This window comes from Oryzias latipes, chromosome 23 (genome assembly GCF_053564925.1).
Source record: "Oryzias latipes strain Hd-rR chromosome 23, Olatipes_Hd-rR_3.1".
In the NCBI taxonomy this organism is placed as follows: domain Eukaryota; kingdom Metazoa; phylum Chordata; class Actinopteri; order Beloniformes; family Adrianichthyidae; genus Oryzias; species Oryzias latipes.
This window is the reverse complement of record NC_136259.1, coordinates 25,629,711-25,645,502: the sequence shown is the minus strand read 5'-3', so window position 1 is coordinate 25,645,502 and position 15,792 is coordinate 25,629,711. Positions and strand designations below refer to the sequence as shown.

The window sequence follows — 15,792 nt, the reverse complement described above, 5'->3', positions numbered from 1 at the left end:
GGGTCAGCTGGTCAGTATCTGTCAGTATCAAGCCTCAGTATCTGGAGACTGAACCAAAACTGGAGGATTGGTTAGTTATTAAGCTCATCAAGCTGTAACTCAATGTAAAAGCTCATCGCTGCAATTAAGTGGATGAAACCCAAATAAATATCTGGGATATCTGATCTGGGAACATTTGGAATCACCGGCAGATCTTAGAGGAGGAAAAACTGAAGGAGAGAACTTGTTGATGATCCAAACATCCATGTCCTGATTTGAGGGGAATTGGATGTATAGATGGATTATTGTTCTGATGTCACAACATCACTAGCTTACAGATCTGTGATCTGTCAAGCACAGAGGTGGAAGGTTGGTGATATGGGCTTAGGTTAGAATGTGAGCCAAACATCAGCAGAACATTAGCTCTCTCCTAGCTTGAAGACGTCTGCAGGATTCCAGAGCTCCTCCTGAAACGCTGCAGTTTTCTCCATCTTCTTATCTTTGGGATCTGAAGGGAGGAGTTTTTTTCTCCGGCTGGGACCTGAAGGTTTTGGAGTTTCACAAACGACCTGGTCGGATGATGTCGAGTCTCTTCCCACAATCCTCCAGGACCTGAAGGAGCAGGTGAACAGAGGTGGTGCTGCAGATGGTCCACGCCCCAGCGGGCGCTGCTCGCTGGGTGCGGCCGGCGAGAGACGAGTGGCACAACTTGATAACCCTTTCGTCTTTCAACCCTTCTTTCCTCCTTCTTCCTGTTTTTCTTCCTGCTCTCCACATGCACCATCTCTCCTCATCAGCCGTGAACCTCACCTCTCCTCTTCTCCTCTTCCTAACTTGGTCATGTTCTTCATCCTGCAGCCCGTCGCTGGGAGCTTTAAACAGCATCAATCACACGCCGCTCTGCACATTACTCTGTTTCTATTTCAGACGGCGCTCGGACATGGCTGCATGCAGGAGCTACTTGCGTGGACTCTCCATTTGTGTCACGGTGCTGCTGCTGGTAAGCTAACGGCTAATTCCTCTGTGACCATGGAGGGAACCAGACTGGGGAGAAGATGGAAAATATTTGCTCATCCTGAAGGCTTCTGCTCATAAAGTAGACGGAAAAATAAATTTGTGTGGAATTTTAAATAGAATTTATTTCATACTTTTCAATACTTTTATAGAATATTAGTTTTGGGTTTCAAAAACCCACTGATGAAAATGCTGTTTTTGTGTTTTTAACATGTTCTTACTTTAAATGAAGCTTAAACTCACATTTCTGAGTATTTTTTTATTCCAATTGTTGGGAATCAGAAAAAATGATTTTTGAAAAAGATCGTTTTTGTGACGTAAAAAATACAATGTAAGCTGGCAGAAGAGACTGTAAACAGAGATCTCTCAGTTATGAACGATGGGAAAGGGGGTTGAAACTAGATCCTAAGATCATCAGAGTGGGACTTTCTCACCGTGAAAACCTTACATTTCAATTTTCATAAAAAAAACTATTTTGTGATTTCATAAATTAAAAAATGTGTAACACTGTACAAAAACACTAAAATTTCCATTTTTTAAACTTTTGATGAAAACTGTAAAACATTTTCACTTTTTTTTGTTAAGTTTTCTGTAATTTTTACTCCAACACAAGAAATTGTTTTTTCAAATCAGTTTCAGTAAAATAAAACTGTATATTTTGGTATCAATATGACAATATTCCATAGCTTTAATTGTTTACTATATTTACTATATAATACATCACCAGGAAGTCGCATTGCATTCAATAAATGATCTTCTATAATGAGGGATTATAGAGTTTAATACTTTCTAAAAGACAACCTTCCTCGTGTCCTTCGTATCATTTTTTTTATCATAAACATGTTATTAAAATAGTTTCCTGGATATTTCTTCTCCTCCTGAACATTGTTCTGCATTTCTCCACAGACCCGCTGATATTTATGGAACCTTCAGTCCTCGCTGTAGAAGCTCGTGCATCATTTGCACGTTTTTGAACCACATTTGTGCCCAGACTCCTTTTTTTTTCTGCTTCCTGTTCCTGTGCTGCTTATCAGCTGATTGCATTGTTTGTGTTGCACATTTCCAGTTGGACCCAGCTGTACTTTTTCTCCTGCGCTCCTCTGCAGTTTTATCCTCGCTGCAGTTCTGGCGTCATGTGCTGTGATGTGTCGTGTTCTGGCTGCGTCTGCTTCATGGGACTGCATGCTCGTTTGTTCCTTTTATCTGCTTAAGATCTCGTCCTGGGAACTGCGGCTCCAGCATCTTTTCTCTGCTGCTCGAGCAGAACTGAATCTGATGGAACATTTGGAGCTTTTATGAGTTCCGTGTTTTGAATCCAGCTGCAGTTCCATCTGGAAGTCCCGGGAGCTTTCTGGTGCTGGCACAAATCCTGAAAGGCCAATTTGTGAAAACATGTTTGTTTCAACAGAGCAGCACTTGAAGCCTGAGTCCCATCTGACCTTACGGGCAGATTTGGGCCGTCTGTGGGTGGAAAACTGTCAAACCTATAGCTGTCACGCAGGCGGCTGCATGAAATATTAAGGTGGCAGATCGCTCAGTGAACCTGCAATTTATTCCACGGACATGCAGCTGGTCGTAGAGAACCCTTCTACAGCACATGCAGGTCAGGCTGTGAGGCTGCATCCTCTACAACACAGCTGTGAAACTTTTAAAAGGAAGTTTTGGAGTCTCAGGAGATTCTGGGGGACGTTGATTAGAGTTGGAGGTCGTTTCAGCTTAAACCTGTAAAAGGCGTGGAACATGTTTTTGCATTGACTGGTGTTCAGGAGCGTCTCTTCTGTGGGACTCTGCAGGTCTCTGGCGTGGTGTTGATTGGAGTTGGGTTTTCCACCATCGATGGAAACATACCAGTATCAGAGGTAAATATGTGTCCGTAGAACCAAACACTGAACAGAAGTTCTGCCAGTGTCTGTTCCTGCACCACCTCCAAACTGGTCAACCCCTCACCACACCTTAACCCCCCACCTCCTGAGCTGCTGCATGTCTGAACTCTCACCTGATGATGTAATACTGCAGAGGACTTCAACAACCCTCACTAAAGACTGCTCCTCATGCTTTGAAACGTTTGGAGATCAACACTTCACAGACTTTCCTTCTCATTCAAAGGAACATTTATGGATTTAATCTGCAGTTCTGGTTTGTCCTCATCCAGCTGCAGAGCTGATGGACCATCCGTGATCATTTTCTCCTTTCATTCACTGCCACACTTTGACTCTCTGAAACCAAACTTTTAGAGCACAAAGAACTAAGGGTGTGTAATGGCAAGAGTCTGAGTCAGGCAGCAATGGGGCACAGCGTTTCGGTTCAGTAACCGTACCAAGCAAAATCTAAGTAGTACATGTGTCACAACGACAAACACTGCGATGCTGACAGAATATTTAACACTAGCGGATTCTCGCGACATCCGGTTTTGGTGCAGTGTAGAGCTGCTCGGTTGGCGGTTCTGCCAACCAGCGGTCGGGGGTCTTAGTGGAAAGCAAGAGTGCGACACTGAAGGGCGCTCATAAATAATTCAATAAATATTGTATTGACAGCATTTTAAATCAATACATGCATTGCCAAATTGATTTCTCCCTACACTCCTACAAAGAACATTAACCTCCACTTGGTGGTCATCTACAGTAAGGCTCTGACTGATGTTCTGGACCCGGTTTCTTGGTCTTGGTCAGGCCTTTCCTCCCTGCTGCTTTCCATCGTGGCCCCTGGAATTTATTCCCCAAACTCCTTAAATCTGCAGTTGTTGCATCAGTTCAACAGAGTTGAGTAATAAATATCCAAATCCTTAACAACCATCCACTTCATTTCCCATTTTTCTCCAAAAATAAAACAACACTTGCTGCTCAACTCCAGTCCCACCTACACTAAAGCTTTGTTGACCCTTGCCAGTCTGTTTTTTGCGCCCTCCATTCTGAAAACAGCTCCTAAAAATAAACCAATGACCTTCGTACGGCAGCTGACTCCAGGCTATTTCAGACTTTCATTGTTCTCAACCCGATTGGCGCTTTTAACCCAGTTTCTGTTCTGCTCTGTTTATACCCCCCCTAATACGGTTTCAATCCTACCTCCTCACCATTATTTTTCCACCACTCCTCTCATTCAAAGCATCAGTAATTAGTTCTGGTGTGCCCCAGGGCTCTGTCCTGGAGCCTCCGCTCTTCATTATTTACCCCCTGGACTGTAGTGACTGTGATTTCATCCATAGAAAAATGGTTTATTCCAGCTCCAACCAAAATCAGATCAATTCAGTCACCGTTTTCCACTATACAGACGGCGCCACGTTGGAGCCATACGTCATCAGTAGGCAGTGATTGGTCCAAGTTGGTCAGAGTGTCTCTGTCAACCACTCTCACCAATCAGAAGTGAGCTTGGTGGAAAGCCACACCCCTACCACTCAAAAACGGGCTGCAGGAAATCTTTCAAATCTGTTTTGAACATTGGATGTGGGAGCCAGCAGGCTCCACCTACTTTTATGATTGGTCAGTTCACAACTTGAATGAGTTGACTAAATAGACTTTCTATTGTAGTCTATAGGATTTTGGCTTCTTGGAGCCAGCAGATACTTCCTGTTTAGAGTGTCCGGGGGGAAGACTCACTCAGTCCAGTTCTCATTTACAGTCAATGGTTGCTTTGGAAATGCAATGATAATTTCCATTGCTTTGCAGAGGACACCCACTTCAACTAACCAGGTACTCCACAGTCCCTCCTTCTCTTTGACTTTTTTATCAGATCCTGGTTCACCTCAAATGCCCTTAAACTAAATCGATGACCAAACAGAAAATCCCGTTCTTGGTAAATGGGTTCTCCTCCATTTACAATTACGTTTTTTTCTCTCAGCATCAGAATTTCTCTTTCATTTTGTTAGCTGTTTTTAAATGTGTCTTTTTCTCTAGGGATTGTGTTTCCTGTTGTTCCTTTCGAACAGCATCCTGAATGGCCCTTCAAAATAAAATAATTATTTTATGATATAATCAACAAGTTTAGTTTTAGATCATGAACTTTATTCCATCTTCCATTAACAAATAAATGGACTGCAGAGTAAACAAATATAAACTTAAACTCCATAAGACCCTTTTGGGTGTCCATTAAGATGCCTGACAAGCAATAACAGCTGACATTTTAAACAGTTATCCGAGTCATTTGTTAGCTCTTACTTCACTCAAATGTTCAATCACATTCATTTGGGTTCTTCATTTTATGAAGGTAAATATGCTCCAAAAAGAATGCACTTGTAGATTTGAGGTGAGAACTTGTAAAATAGAATGTGAGAATCTTCTGCTGTGAACTGACAAATTTCCATTTCCATGTGTTCATTTAGAGTTACAACTTCAAATCTGTGATTCCAACTGCTCAAATGTGCTTCTGCGTGTGCTCCAATCTGCTGGTGCAAATCACAAGTGCGTTACAACTGGGCTCTGAATTCTGACGCATTCCTTGCGAGAAACTTGTGTCAAAACTGATCTGTGTCCGAAAATGGAACTAGGGGGAGAAGAGAGGGTTAGAGGAGGCGGAGTCAACCAATCAGAGTGCAGCACTTAGAGGACTTGGTAAAGTTAGAAAGATCTTCACAGAGTCGGACTTCCTGCTTCAATAACTCTTCTGATAAACGTTCAAATGCTACAGAGTCTCTCAATCATTTTGTATTAACACAGAGAGTGAACTAAAAATGCATTTCTAAAGAAAAAAGTCTGTTTTTTCCTGCATTTTAATGAGAAATGATCTCTTCGTGCTTTACATGCAGACATTTTATTAAAAACAACCATGGCTGACGTTTGTTTCTCCTTCTGTGTTCCAGTTGTTTGAGCAGTTATCCACCAGTGACGGTTTACTGGTGCTGCAGGTGTTTGGACCAATCACAGTGGTTCTGGCTGTTTTAGGCATCTGTGCTGCTGCTGCAGACTACAAACCACTGCTGCTGGTGGTGAGAACAGAAGCAAACACACTTCTTCTTATCTTTTATGTTTTTATGGGAACCTTTAACTTTACCTTAAAACCAGATTTTAATCTAAAAACAAGAACATTTATAAACTTTCCTTCCCGTTAGATCGTCTTCACGTTTTCTCCTCTCAAAAACTAACGGTGTCCCCATAATTAAAACAGCTGTTTTTGTCAATTATTTTTTTGTAGTTTTCTGCTCTCATCTTCATAGAGTTTGTGGCTGTGATGGTTTTGGCTTCACCGCTGGTTCAAGTTCAAAGTCAGGTAATAATGCTGTGCCTCCTTCACTGCTGCCCCCTAGAGTTTGAAGTTAATATTACAAGACAAGAACCTTTAAAGCAACATTTCAAAGAAGAATGCAGACTCTTGAAAAAAAAAGGCAAATTATCCAGTAGGATTTCATGCAAAATGTCTTAAGTCGACACAACAGTTTTATATGTTTGATAAACAGAATCAATTGGGCTGAAAAGCAGCTTGAAGCAGATTTAACTCCAGCTGTACCCTGATTGACAGTTGGACAGTGCGGTGGATGAGGTGTTTCTGAAGGCCACGCCCCTCCATGCTGCTGACGATTACATCCAGAGCGAACTAAAGAAACTCCAGGCCTCGGTAAGCAAAAGACTATCCGAGGCAGAGATGCTGTAGCTTTTTAACAGCTGACGTGTTCAGTCAAAACGTCTGTTTTTGACGTGATGATGTTTGCATGTCGTCTTCCAGGACTCCTGTTGTGGTTTGAGAAGCTTTGAGGACTGGGGGAATCCGCTTCCCGTCTCGTGTTTGTGCACACCTGACCGTGATTGGAGGTAAAATAGCCTTGTGGACGTTTTTCCTCAAAGATCAGTCAGCATCAGCCTCACGCTTTGAACCATGTTTGTCTGCTCCTCTTCCTCCTCTGTAGCTCCCATCCTGCCAACTCCAGTTTGGATGAGTCTTGTGTCATGATGGACGCCGACCTTTCCCCGCCACTCCCACACACCTCAGATGCATTGTGGGTGCATGCAAAAGTAATGGCATTTTTTTTTATTCTTTAGTGTTTATTTTCCCACAGTGGGTTTGATTTTCTTCCCTTCTTCATATCCACATCGGCTCCTTTCTGTGCATGCCAAATATCTGGATTTCTTGACTTATTAGACCTTTTTAAGGGACGTTGTGAGGGATCGAGTAGCTAAAGAGGAAAACAGAAGTTTATCAAAAAGGGAACGTTTTAATTTTTCTCAAAAAATGTAAAAAGATGAACAAACTGGGCCCTTAAAAGAGGTCAACAGAAACATAATTAACTCAGGCAACAAACTTAACTTTAAGAAAAAACATCAAAAGAAGAACAAAATGAATAATAACCAACAGAAGCAAAACAAATAAACATGAAATAAGTTCATTGGTTTCTGCCCTTGGAGGCGTCTGTAGATGGCGCCTGCCCAATTGCCTGACTGGAGTATTTAAAGGCTGTGAGGACTTGACCTCCTCCTTTGCCAGTCCTCACAGCACAGCTCCAGGAGCAGAACCTCAGCCACACTCATAGGGACCAGTAGCCCCCTCAGCACTGGCAACTCAAAAAACAGGTGACATGAATTAAACAAACCAAAATAAGTAAACTCAGCAAATGTACATGTGCTACAAATAATTATTGAAAACAGAGAATCAATGTACATTTTAACTCAAAGAAATGTGTGCATTTATTTAAGAATAAAGAATCTGAAATAATAATTAAACAGAAAGTGTGCAATGTTGGGGGGAGGTTACCGCCATCTTGTTTGTGGGTGTGGCAGCGTATGCTGCCATCACAGACGTGCAAACTCGACAGTTCTGTGTCGTTCAACCCAGAAATAACATTCAAAAGCTGGAACTTCCATCCATGTGTCCACGTTTATCTAGTTGAGCCAGAAGGCATGCAATAAAATCAAACTTTGCTTTGGTTTTAAGCGTTACTATTATCATTTATAAGTTTGTAATATATTGATTGTATTCGTAATTATTTATATGTTGTTTACACAATTTATTCAAAAAAGTAAATAAATAGACAGACCAACCAGAGCATCTAAAAAATGATAAGAAAACCATTAAAGACATTAAAAGAATCTTAAAAATAATTCTGACACACAAAGCCAAAGCAGCAATTTTGAAAGGAAGACTTGAGGCCAAACAGTTGCATTTTGTGTCTGAGGCAACCGTTTTGTCCTGAAGGATTACAGAGTGAGTTCTGCAGCACCACAGCCCATTTTAGCAAAGCAGACCCACCATCAGGTCAAGCAGAACAGAGCTGCAGAAGTTTAGAGAGTCGGAGGAAGTCAGAGGATCCATCATCATGTTTGTGTTAGTCCTCCGGCAGATGAAAGCCTGGTGCAGGTCAGGATTCTCTGATGAGGCTTCTGTTGGAGTCAGTGTTCAAATGTTTATGTCCAGTTTCTCTGTTTCTGTGAGGAGATAAAAAAAACTGGCTGACTATGGAAACATGTCCGTCTCACCTAAACTTGGTTAACTGGGAGTCACTTGACTTCTGTATGTCACATGACCTCTGTGTGTCACGTGACCTCTGTGTGTCACATGACCTCTGTGTGTCAAATGACCTCTGTGTGTCACATGACCTCTGTGTGTCACATGACCTCTGCGTATCACATGACCTCTGTGTGTCGCATGACCTCTGTGTGTCACATGACCTCTGTGTGTCACATGACCTCTGTGTGTCACATGACCTCTGTGTGTCACATGACCTCTGTGTGTCACATGACCTCTGTGTGTCGCATGACCTCTGTGTGTCGCATGACCTCTGCGTATCACATGACCTCTGTGTGTCGCATGACCTCTGCGTGTCACATGACCTCTGCGTATCACATGACCTCTGTGTGTCGCATGACCTCTGTGTGTCGCATGACCTCTGTGTGTCACATGACCTCTGCGTATCACATGACCTCTGTGTGTCGCATGACCTCTGTGTGTCACATGACCTCTGTGTGTCACATGACCTTTGTGTGTCGCATGACCTCTGCGTGTCACATGACCTCTGCGTGTCACATGACCTCTGCGTATCACATGACCTCTGTGTGTCGCATGACCTCTGTGTGTCGCATGACCTCTGCGTGTCACATGACCTCTGCGTATCACATGACCTCTGTGTGTCGCATGACCTCTGTGTGTCACATGACCTCTGTGTGTCGCATGACCTCTGTGTGTCACATGACCTCTGCGTATCGCATGACCTCTGTGTGTCGCATGACCTCTGTGTGTCACATGACCTCTGTGTGTCACATGACCTCTGTGTGTCGCATGACCTCTGCGTGTCACATGACCTCTGCGTATCACATGACCTCTGTGTGTCGCATGACCTCTGTGTGTCACATGACCTCTGTGTGTCACATGACCTCTGTGTGTCACATGACCTCTGTGTGTCGCATGACCTCTGTGTGTCGCATGACCTCTGTGTGTCACATGACCTCTGTGTGTCAAATGACCTCTGTGTGTCACATGACCTCTGTGTGTCACATGACCTCTGTGTGTCACATGACCTCTGTGTGTCAAATGACCTCTGTGTGTCACATGACCTCTGTGTGTCACATGACCCCCCTGTCACATGACCTCTGTGTGTCACATGACCTCTGCGTGTCACATGACCTCTGTGTGTCACATGACCTCTGTGTGTCAAATGACTTCTGCGTGTCACATGACCTCTGCGTATCACATGACCTCTGCGTATCACATGACCTCTGTGTGTCACATGACCTCTGTGTGTCACATGACCTCTGTGTGTCACATGACCTCTGTGTGTCACATGACCCCCCCTGTCACATGACCTCTGTGTGTCACATGACCTCTGCGTGTCACATGACCTCTGTGTGTCACATGACCTCTGTGTGTCAAATGACCTCTGTGTGTCACATGACCTCTGCGTATCACATGACCTCTGCGTATCACATGACCTCTGTGTGTCACATGACCTCTGTGTGTCACATGACCTCTGTGTGTCAAATGACCTCTGTGTGTCACATGACCTCTGTGTGTCACATGACCTCTGTGTGTCAAATGACCTCTGTGTGTCACATGACCTCGTCTGTCACATGACCTCTGTCTGTCACATGACCTCTGTGTGTCACATGACCTCTGCGTGTCACATGACCTCTGTGTGTCACATGACCTCTGTGTGTCAAATGACCTCTGTGTGTCACATGACCTCTGCGTATCACATGACCTCTGCGTATCACATGACCTCTGTGTGTCACATGACCTCTGTGTGTCACATGACCTCTGTGTGTCAAATGACCTCTGTGTGTCACATGACCTCTGTGTGTCACATGACCTCTGTGTGTCAAATGACCTCTGTGTGTCACATGACCTCGTCTGTCACATGACCTCTGTCTGTCACATGACCTCTGTGTGTCAAATGACCTCGTCTGTCACATGACCTCTGTGTGTCAAATGACCTCGTCTGTCACATGACCTCTGTCTGTCACATGACCTCTGTCTGTCACATGACCTCTGTGTGTCACAGCCCTGCGGAGCCGTCCTGAAGAGCCATCTCTCGTTTCCCATCAAGCTCAGAATCGGAATCATTTCTGCTTTTGCTACAATTACGGTAAACTTCGTCTGTGTCCTTCTTTGGTCAAACTTTAAGTTTGTAAAGCTTTTCGAGAGTTTAAAAATATGAAGCAACATAAAGTTTAGTTTCTCTGAGTATTTTATGACACTTTCTTTAAGTTGTAAATTTTTCCAGGAAAGTTTGTATTTAATCTTTATTTTGTTTGAAGAAAATCTCACAGAGTCAGAAAAAAGGCTGGAAGGCTTTTCAAAGTGAAAGACCCACTCTGGTGAAATGTTTATGTTCTTGTGGCATTCTTCTAATGATGGAGGACATAGATAAAGAAAATTATGTCCCAGAAAATGCTACAGGCTTTTAGACTTTGGCTAATTATGGCATCATCATAATGAAAAGACCACTGGGAACGCTTTGGGGATAGATCAGAAGATGATGGGAGCTCTCTTCAGGACCAGCTTGTTGCCGTTGCAGTGCGTTTGTTCCATGCATTATGGTTTATGTTGAACATTGTTGGTGTTGAAACGCCCTGAAACCCTCCTTCATGCAGTCTTTGTGTTTTGCAGATAACTGCCATTATTCTGTGTCTAAGTCTGGGTCTGGAAAACTACTGGAAGAAGCCGGCGGTAGAGATGACAATCGACGACTTCAACCGAGTGAAATACCAACCCAAACCCTCCCTTACCTGACCTCTGACCCCGCAGCCCCAGACACTCAGCAGTCCTGCTTTCAGAGAAGGCTTCTCCCCAAAGTCCTCCTCCAACTACACCCAAGGTCATCAGAGGCCTCTGACGAGAGAACAGTCGATGCGGAAGCTCGTCCATGAAATCATCGTCCAGCTGGGGGAAACTTTGTGAGAAGCATTGCTTGTTCTGTTGTTTTTCTATCACCGGGCACTAGATGGCATTAAAGATGGGTTTGAGTGTTCCTCCTCCTTCTTCTGTCACTTTAAATGTTCTTTTCACGGCAGCTTCCACTGACACTTCTGCTTTTCTTTTGTCTTCATCTCTAAGTGACCTCAGCTAGGAGCCTCCGCTTCGGTCCATCTCCTTTCCATAACCGCTCTTGTGGTTTCTTCCATCTATGTGGACATTTCCTCTTGAACTTCCCAAACCTTCCTTGAGTTTTGTAATAGAAAAGTTGACAGACTCTCTGTGAGAAAATGGAAAGTCAGTGTTTGTGTGGGAATAGAAAACAGTGGTGTGAGGTAACAAGGCCGTCGATGAAGACTCTGACAGAGAAAGTCCTCAGTTTCCCCTAAAACGGCTGGATCTTCAGGTGGTTGGCATTTGGCACATGGAAACGTCTGTTGTGTCACCTGCCGAAACCAAAAGTTCAACCTGACATGTTTGAGGTTGCAAAGCAAAGTTGCTGACGGTGAGATCAGGGTTATTTCTTTGAAGTTCCTGAGAGCTCTCTCTTCTTCTGGCATTGGTTTTCACACAGAAGCGTTGCGTGTGAGTTTCTGAATCACACGATCTCTGCCGACAGTTTGCAGACATGCAACACCTTTTCTACACAAAAGAAAACAGCAAAGGATGAAATACAAAACAATACTGGATTTCCATTTGACTTTATCTTGAAAACAACAGAAATGCTGTTCCTCTGACGGTCTGCTGCCTGGTTCCAGAGTGTTCCAGGCTGATCCATTGCTATTTGATTTATTCCTGCACGATGCATCAACTCACTATCACCGGAAAGCGACAGTCTGAGGTTACAGACAGCAGGAAACCAACAACAAAACAAAAAAACTAAACTCAAGATTTGTTCCAATTTTAGAGAAAATCCTTAAAGAAAACCTCAACCTGTGTTTCCTGTGTTTATATGATAATCTTTGTGTTTGACCAAAAGATTTTATAGAAAAATTATCAGGACAAAATCCTGTATTGAGCTTAAAAGGCCTACATCATTCAAAATAAAAAATGTTGTGCTTTTAATTGTATTATGTTTATTATTCTTAAAAAAACATCTCGACCCGTTTGCAACGGTCACAACTTTTCATTGGAGGTGGTTTCTTGAACCACGGGCGTCGTGACCGTAGCATGAGACACAAAAAACAACCGATACAAGTTAAGCTGCAACAATGACAGCACATGTAGGAAGTGCTGCAGAGGAAACACACCCAGAAACTGCAGGAACTTCCTGCTTGTCCGGGTCCAAGAAAACCTCATCACCTCCAGCTCTGCTTCTGGCTGAAGGTTCTCTGCCTGTCGTCTCACATCACAGCAACGTGGGGTTTGGACTTTCATGTTGGATCCATCCAAAGCTCTTCCTGACAACCCTCCTCATGCCTGGACTGGGGAGGGAAACGCAGAAGCTGGAGAGCCAGTGGCTAAAGCTTGATGGTTACTATGAAGACAGTTGGACAATGTTTCAGCCTTTAAGAACAGGACATGCTTGTTTTATTCCCTCAGTGTTCCACACTGCGTATGTAACATCATATTTTTTATTAAATGCTCACAGTAAATGTCTAAATGTAAATGACATTTAGATAACAAAAATAACAATAATAACAAATAACAAAAAACACAGATGTATGTATATGTATGTATTCAGATGTACCAAACACTGGTTTTGATCACAGAAACAAATGTGTTTTTTGCTTCGTTAAGTCGACATTTCAGAAATGATCTAGAAAGTGTCACTGAAGGGTCGTGACGGTGTTGCCACAGCTTATGAAGGGTTCAGCCAATCACAACGAAGGACTCGTTCAAGCAGTTATTAGAAAAGGCTGGGTGATGCACGTTATTTATTACAGTGGGGCAAAAACATATTTATTCAGTGGACCACTGGACTTGTTCAATTATGTGGAAAAGAACTATTTGGTCAATAAAATTTTTTTTAAAAAGTTCAACTCAGTACTTTGGTATATATCCTTTGTTGGCAATGACAGCAGTCAAACAGTTTCTGTAAGTCTTCACAAGGTTTTCACAAACTGATGTAGGTATTTTGGTCCATTCCTCCATGCCGATCTCCTCCAGAGCAGTGATGTTTTAGGGCTGTTGCTGGGCAACACGGACTTTCCACTCCCTGCAAAGATTTTCTATGGGGTTGAGATCTGGAGACTGGCTAGGGCCACTCCGGGACCTTGAAATGCTTCTTGTGAAGCCACTCCTTCGTTACCCGGGCAACGTCTGTTTGGGATCGTTGTCAGGCTGAAAGACCCAGCCACGTTTTTATTTCCAATGCCGATGGAGGGAGGTTTTCACTCAAACTCTGACCATACATGACTCCATTCATTCTTTCCTGCACACGGATCAGTTGTCCACGTCCCTTTGCTGACAAACAGCCCCAAAGCATGATGCTTCCACCCCCATGCTTTACAGTAGGTCTGGTGTTTTTTGGATGAAGCTCAGCATTTTTTCTCCTTTAAACCAAAACGTTCTATTGTGGTTTCATCTGACCATAGGACATTCTCCCAATCCTCTTCTGGATCCTCCAAATGCTCTCTAGCAGACTGTAGACGGACCTGCACATGTACTGGCTTTAGCAGGGGGACACGTCTGGCCCTGCAGGGTTTGAGTCCCTGGTGGTGTAATGTGTTCCTGATGGTAGCCTTTGTTACTTTGGTCCCAGCTCTCTGCAGGTCATTCACTAGGTCCCCCATGGGGTTCTGGGATTTTTGCTCACCGTTCTTGTGATCATTTTGACCTAACGGTGTGAGATCTAATGGGGAGGCCCAGATGGAGGGAGATCATCAGTGGTCTTGTCTTCCATTTCCTAATATTTGCTCCCACAGGTGATTTCTTAACACCAAGCTGCTTACCTGTTGCAGATTCAGTCTCCCAGCCTGGTGCAGGTCAACAGTTTGGTTTCTGGTGTCCTTAGACAGCTCTTTGGTCTCCATAGTGGAGTTTGGAGTGTGACTGTTTGAGGTTGTGGACAGGTGTATTTCTATAGATAACCAGTTCAAACAGGTGACATTAATACAGGTAACCAGTGGAGGACAGAGGATCCTCTACAGAAGAAGTTACAGGTCCAGAGGTCTTGCTTGTTTGTAGGTGGCCAAATACTTATTTTGCACCATAATTTACAAATAAATTCTTTAAAAATGAGACAATGTGATTTTCTGGATTATTTTTTCTCAATTGTCTCTCATGGTTGAGGTTTACCTATGATCAAAATTACAGGCCTCTCTCATCTTTTAAAGTGGGAGAACTTACACAACTGGTGGCTGACTGAATACTTCTTTCGCCCCACTGCATCTGCCTTTTGCCTTATGAATATTTCACGATACACTTCACATACACATCAATGGTACCTTCCACTATCAGGATGTTCCTTCAGGTGGCCGAACGAGCCTCAAGAGAACTGCAAGACACTCCTGCACTCGTCATAGGATGTGGCTGACCCTCCACAAACCCGGACAACCAGCAGAACCCCCCCCCACCGTTTCATATGGTAGCATGTCCCTAATGGTTTTTTATTTTATTTTTTTTGGCCTGAAAGTAAGTATTTGAAATCATCCAGGACTTTTTGGGGGATAAAAGTGGTTCCAACATTAATTTGTTTTCTTTAATGTCAGTTTTAGATTTACTTATAAAAATGTAAACTTTTTTTTATAACAACATTTTCATTTATGTCTGAATGTAAAGAACACCTGAGGTTACACGGACTTCCTGAACATGAATGAATGACAGAAACAGCAGCTGGATGCGGCTGAAGCTGCAGCTGGTTCCCATCAAATGTTTGAACATCTTCTTTGACAAATAAGATTTTCTAAAAACAGGAGCAGATTCAGTGAGTCACCCTGATGGGAGCAGGGGAAAACACACGCCTTTTGTGATGAAACCTAAAGCCGGTGTGAGAGTGTTTGTGCACAGAGAAGGCAGGAAGCCAACCAGAAGTGCACGCGCGCATGGAGGCGTTACAAACCAACGGTAAAATGCAGCTTTAAGGGCTTTAGACCAGACTTCAGTGTTTACACAAAGATGACAGCCAGGTATTTGGGGTTTTTTGTTCTCACCAGGCGGGAAAGTGGTGCAGTAAAGCACGGAGGTGGGTGCAGCCCCACATTTCTTTTGGGTCTTTTCTAGTCATTTTTTTTAGCCATAAATAAAACGAAAATCTTCATGTGAAATTCAAAAGAAATAGAAAAAAAGAAGAAAAGATTTTAGTAAAAAGAAAGTTAAATGTCAAAAGAAAAAAAGAAAAATGTCAAAAATCGGCTTTAGTTCCTGGATGTCTCTTCCTTTTTTTTAGGGGGTGCACACAAACAAAAACACAAACAAAAACACAAACACACTCATAGAAAACCACAAATACACACAAACAAAACACAAACACTTGCAAACCCCCACAAACACGCTTACCAGACTTGCTTCACTTCTGGTAAATCAAAA

The 15,792-nt window shown here is 43.1% G+C and overlaps 1 protein-coding gene across 3 annotated transcripts; it reads left to right on the top strand.

Annotated features, from left to right (window-relative positions):
* The first annotated feature begins 474 nt into the window (after positions 1-474).
* LOC101157582 (uncharacterized) lies at positions 475-12,387 on the top strand. 3 transcript variants are annotated; one of them, XM_011491330.4, is made up of 10 exons: positions 475-603; positions 907-979; positions 2,787-2,852; positions 5,786-5,911; positions 6,118-6,192; positions 6,442-6,537; positions 6,646-6,731; positions 6,827-6,932; positions 10,409-10,492; positions 11,017-12,387. In XM_011491330.4, exons 2-10 carry the CDS (start codon positions 920-922, stop codon positions 11,137-11,139), a joined length of 822 nt encoding a protein of 273 aa, XP_011489632.1. In that variant the 5' UTR covers positions 475-603; positions 907-919; the 3' UTR covers positions 11,140-12,387. The 3 variants fall into 3 exon arrangements, with proteins under 3 accessions (XP_011489632.1, XP_020569767.2, XP_004083292.2); XM_004083244.4 differs by lacking the exon at positions 475-603 and having other exon boundaries at positions 629-979; XM_020714108.3 differs by lacking the exons at positions 475-603; positions 10,409-10,492 and having other exon boundaries at positions 624-979.
* Positions 12,388-15,792: the final 3,405 nt, after the last annotated feature.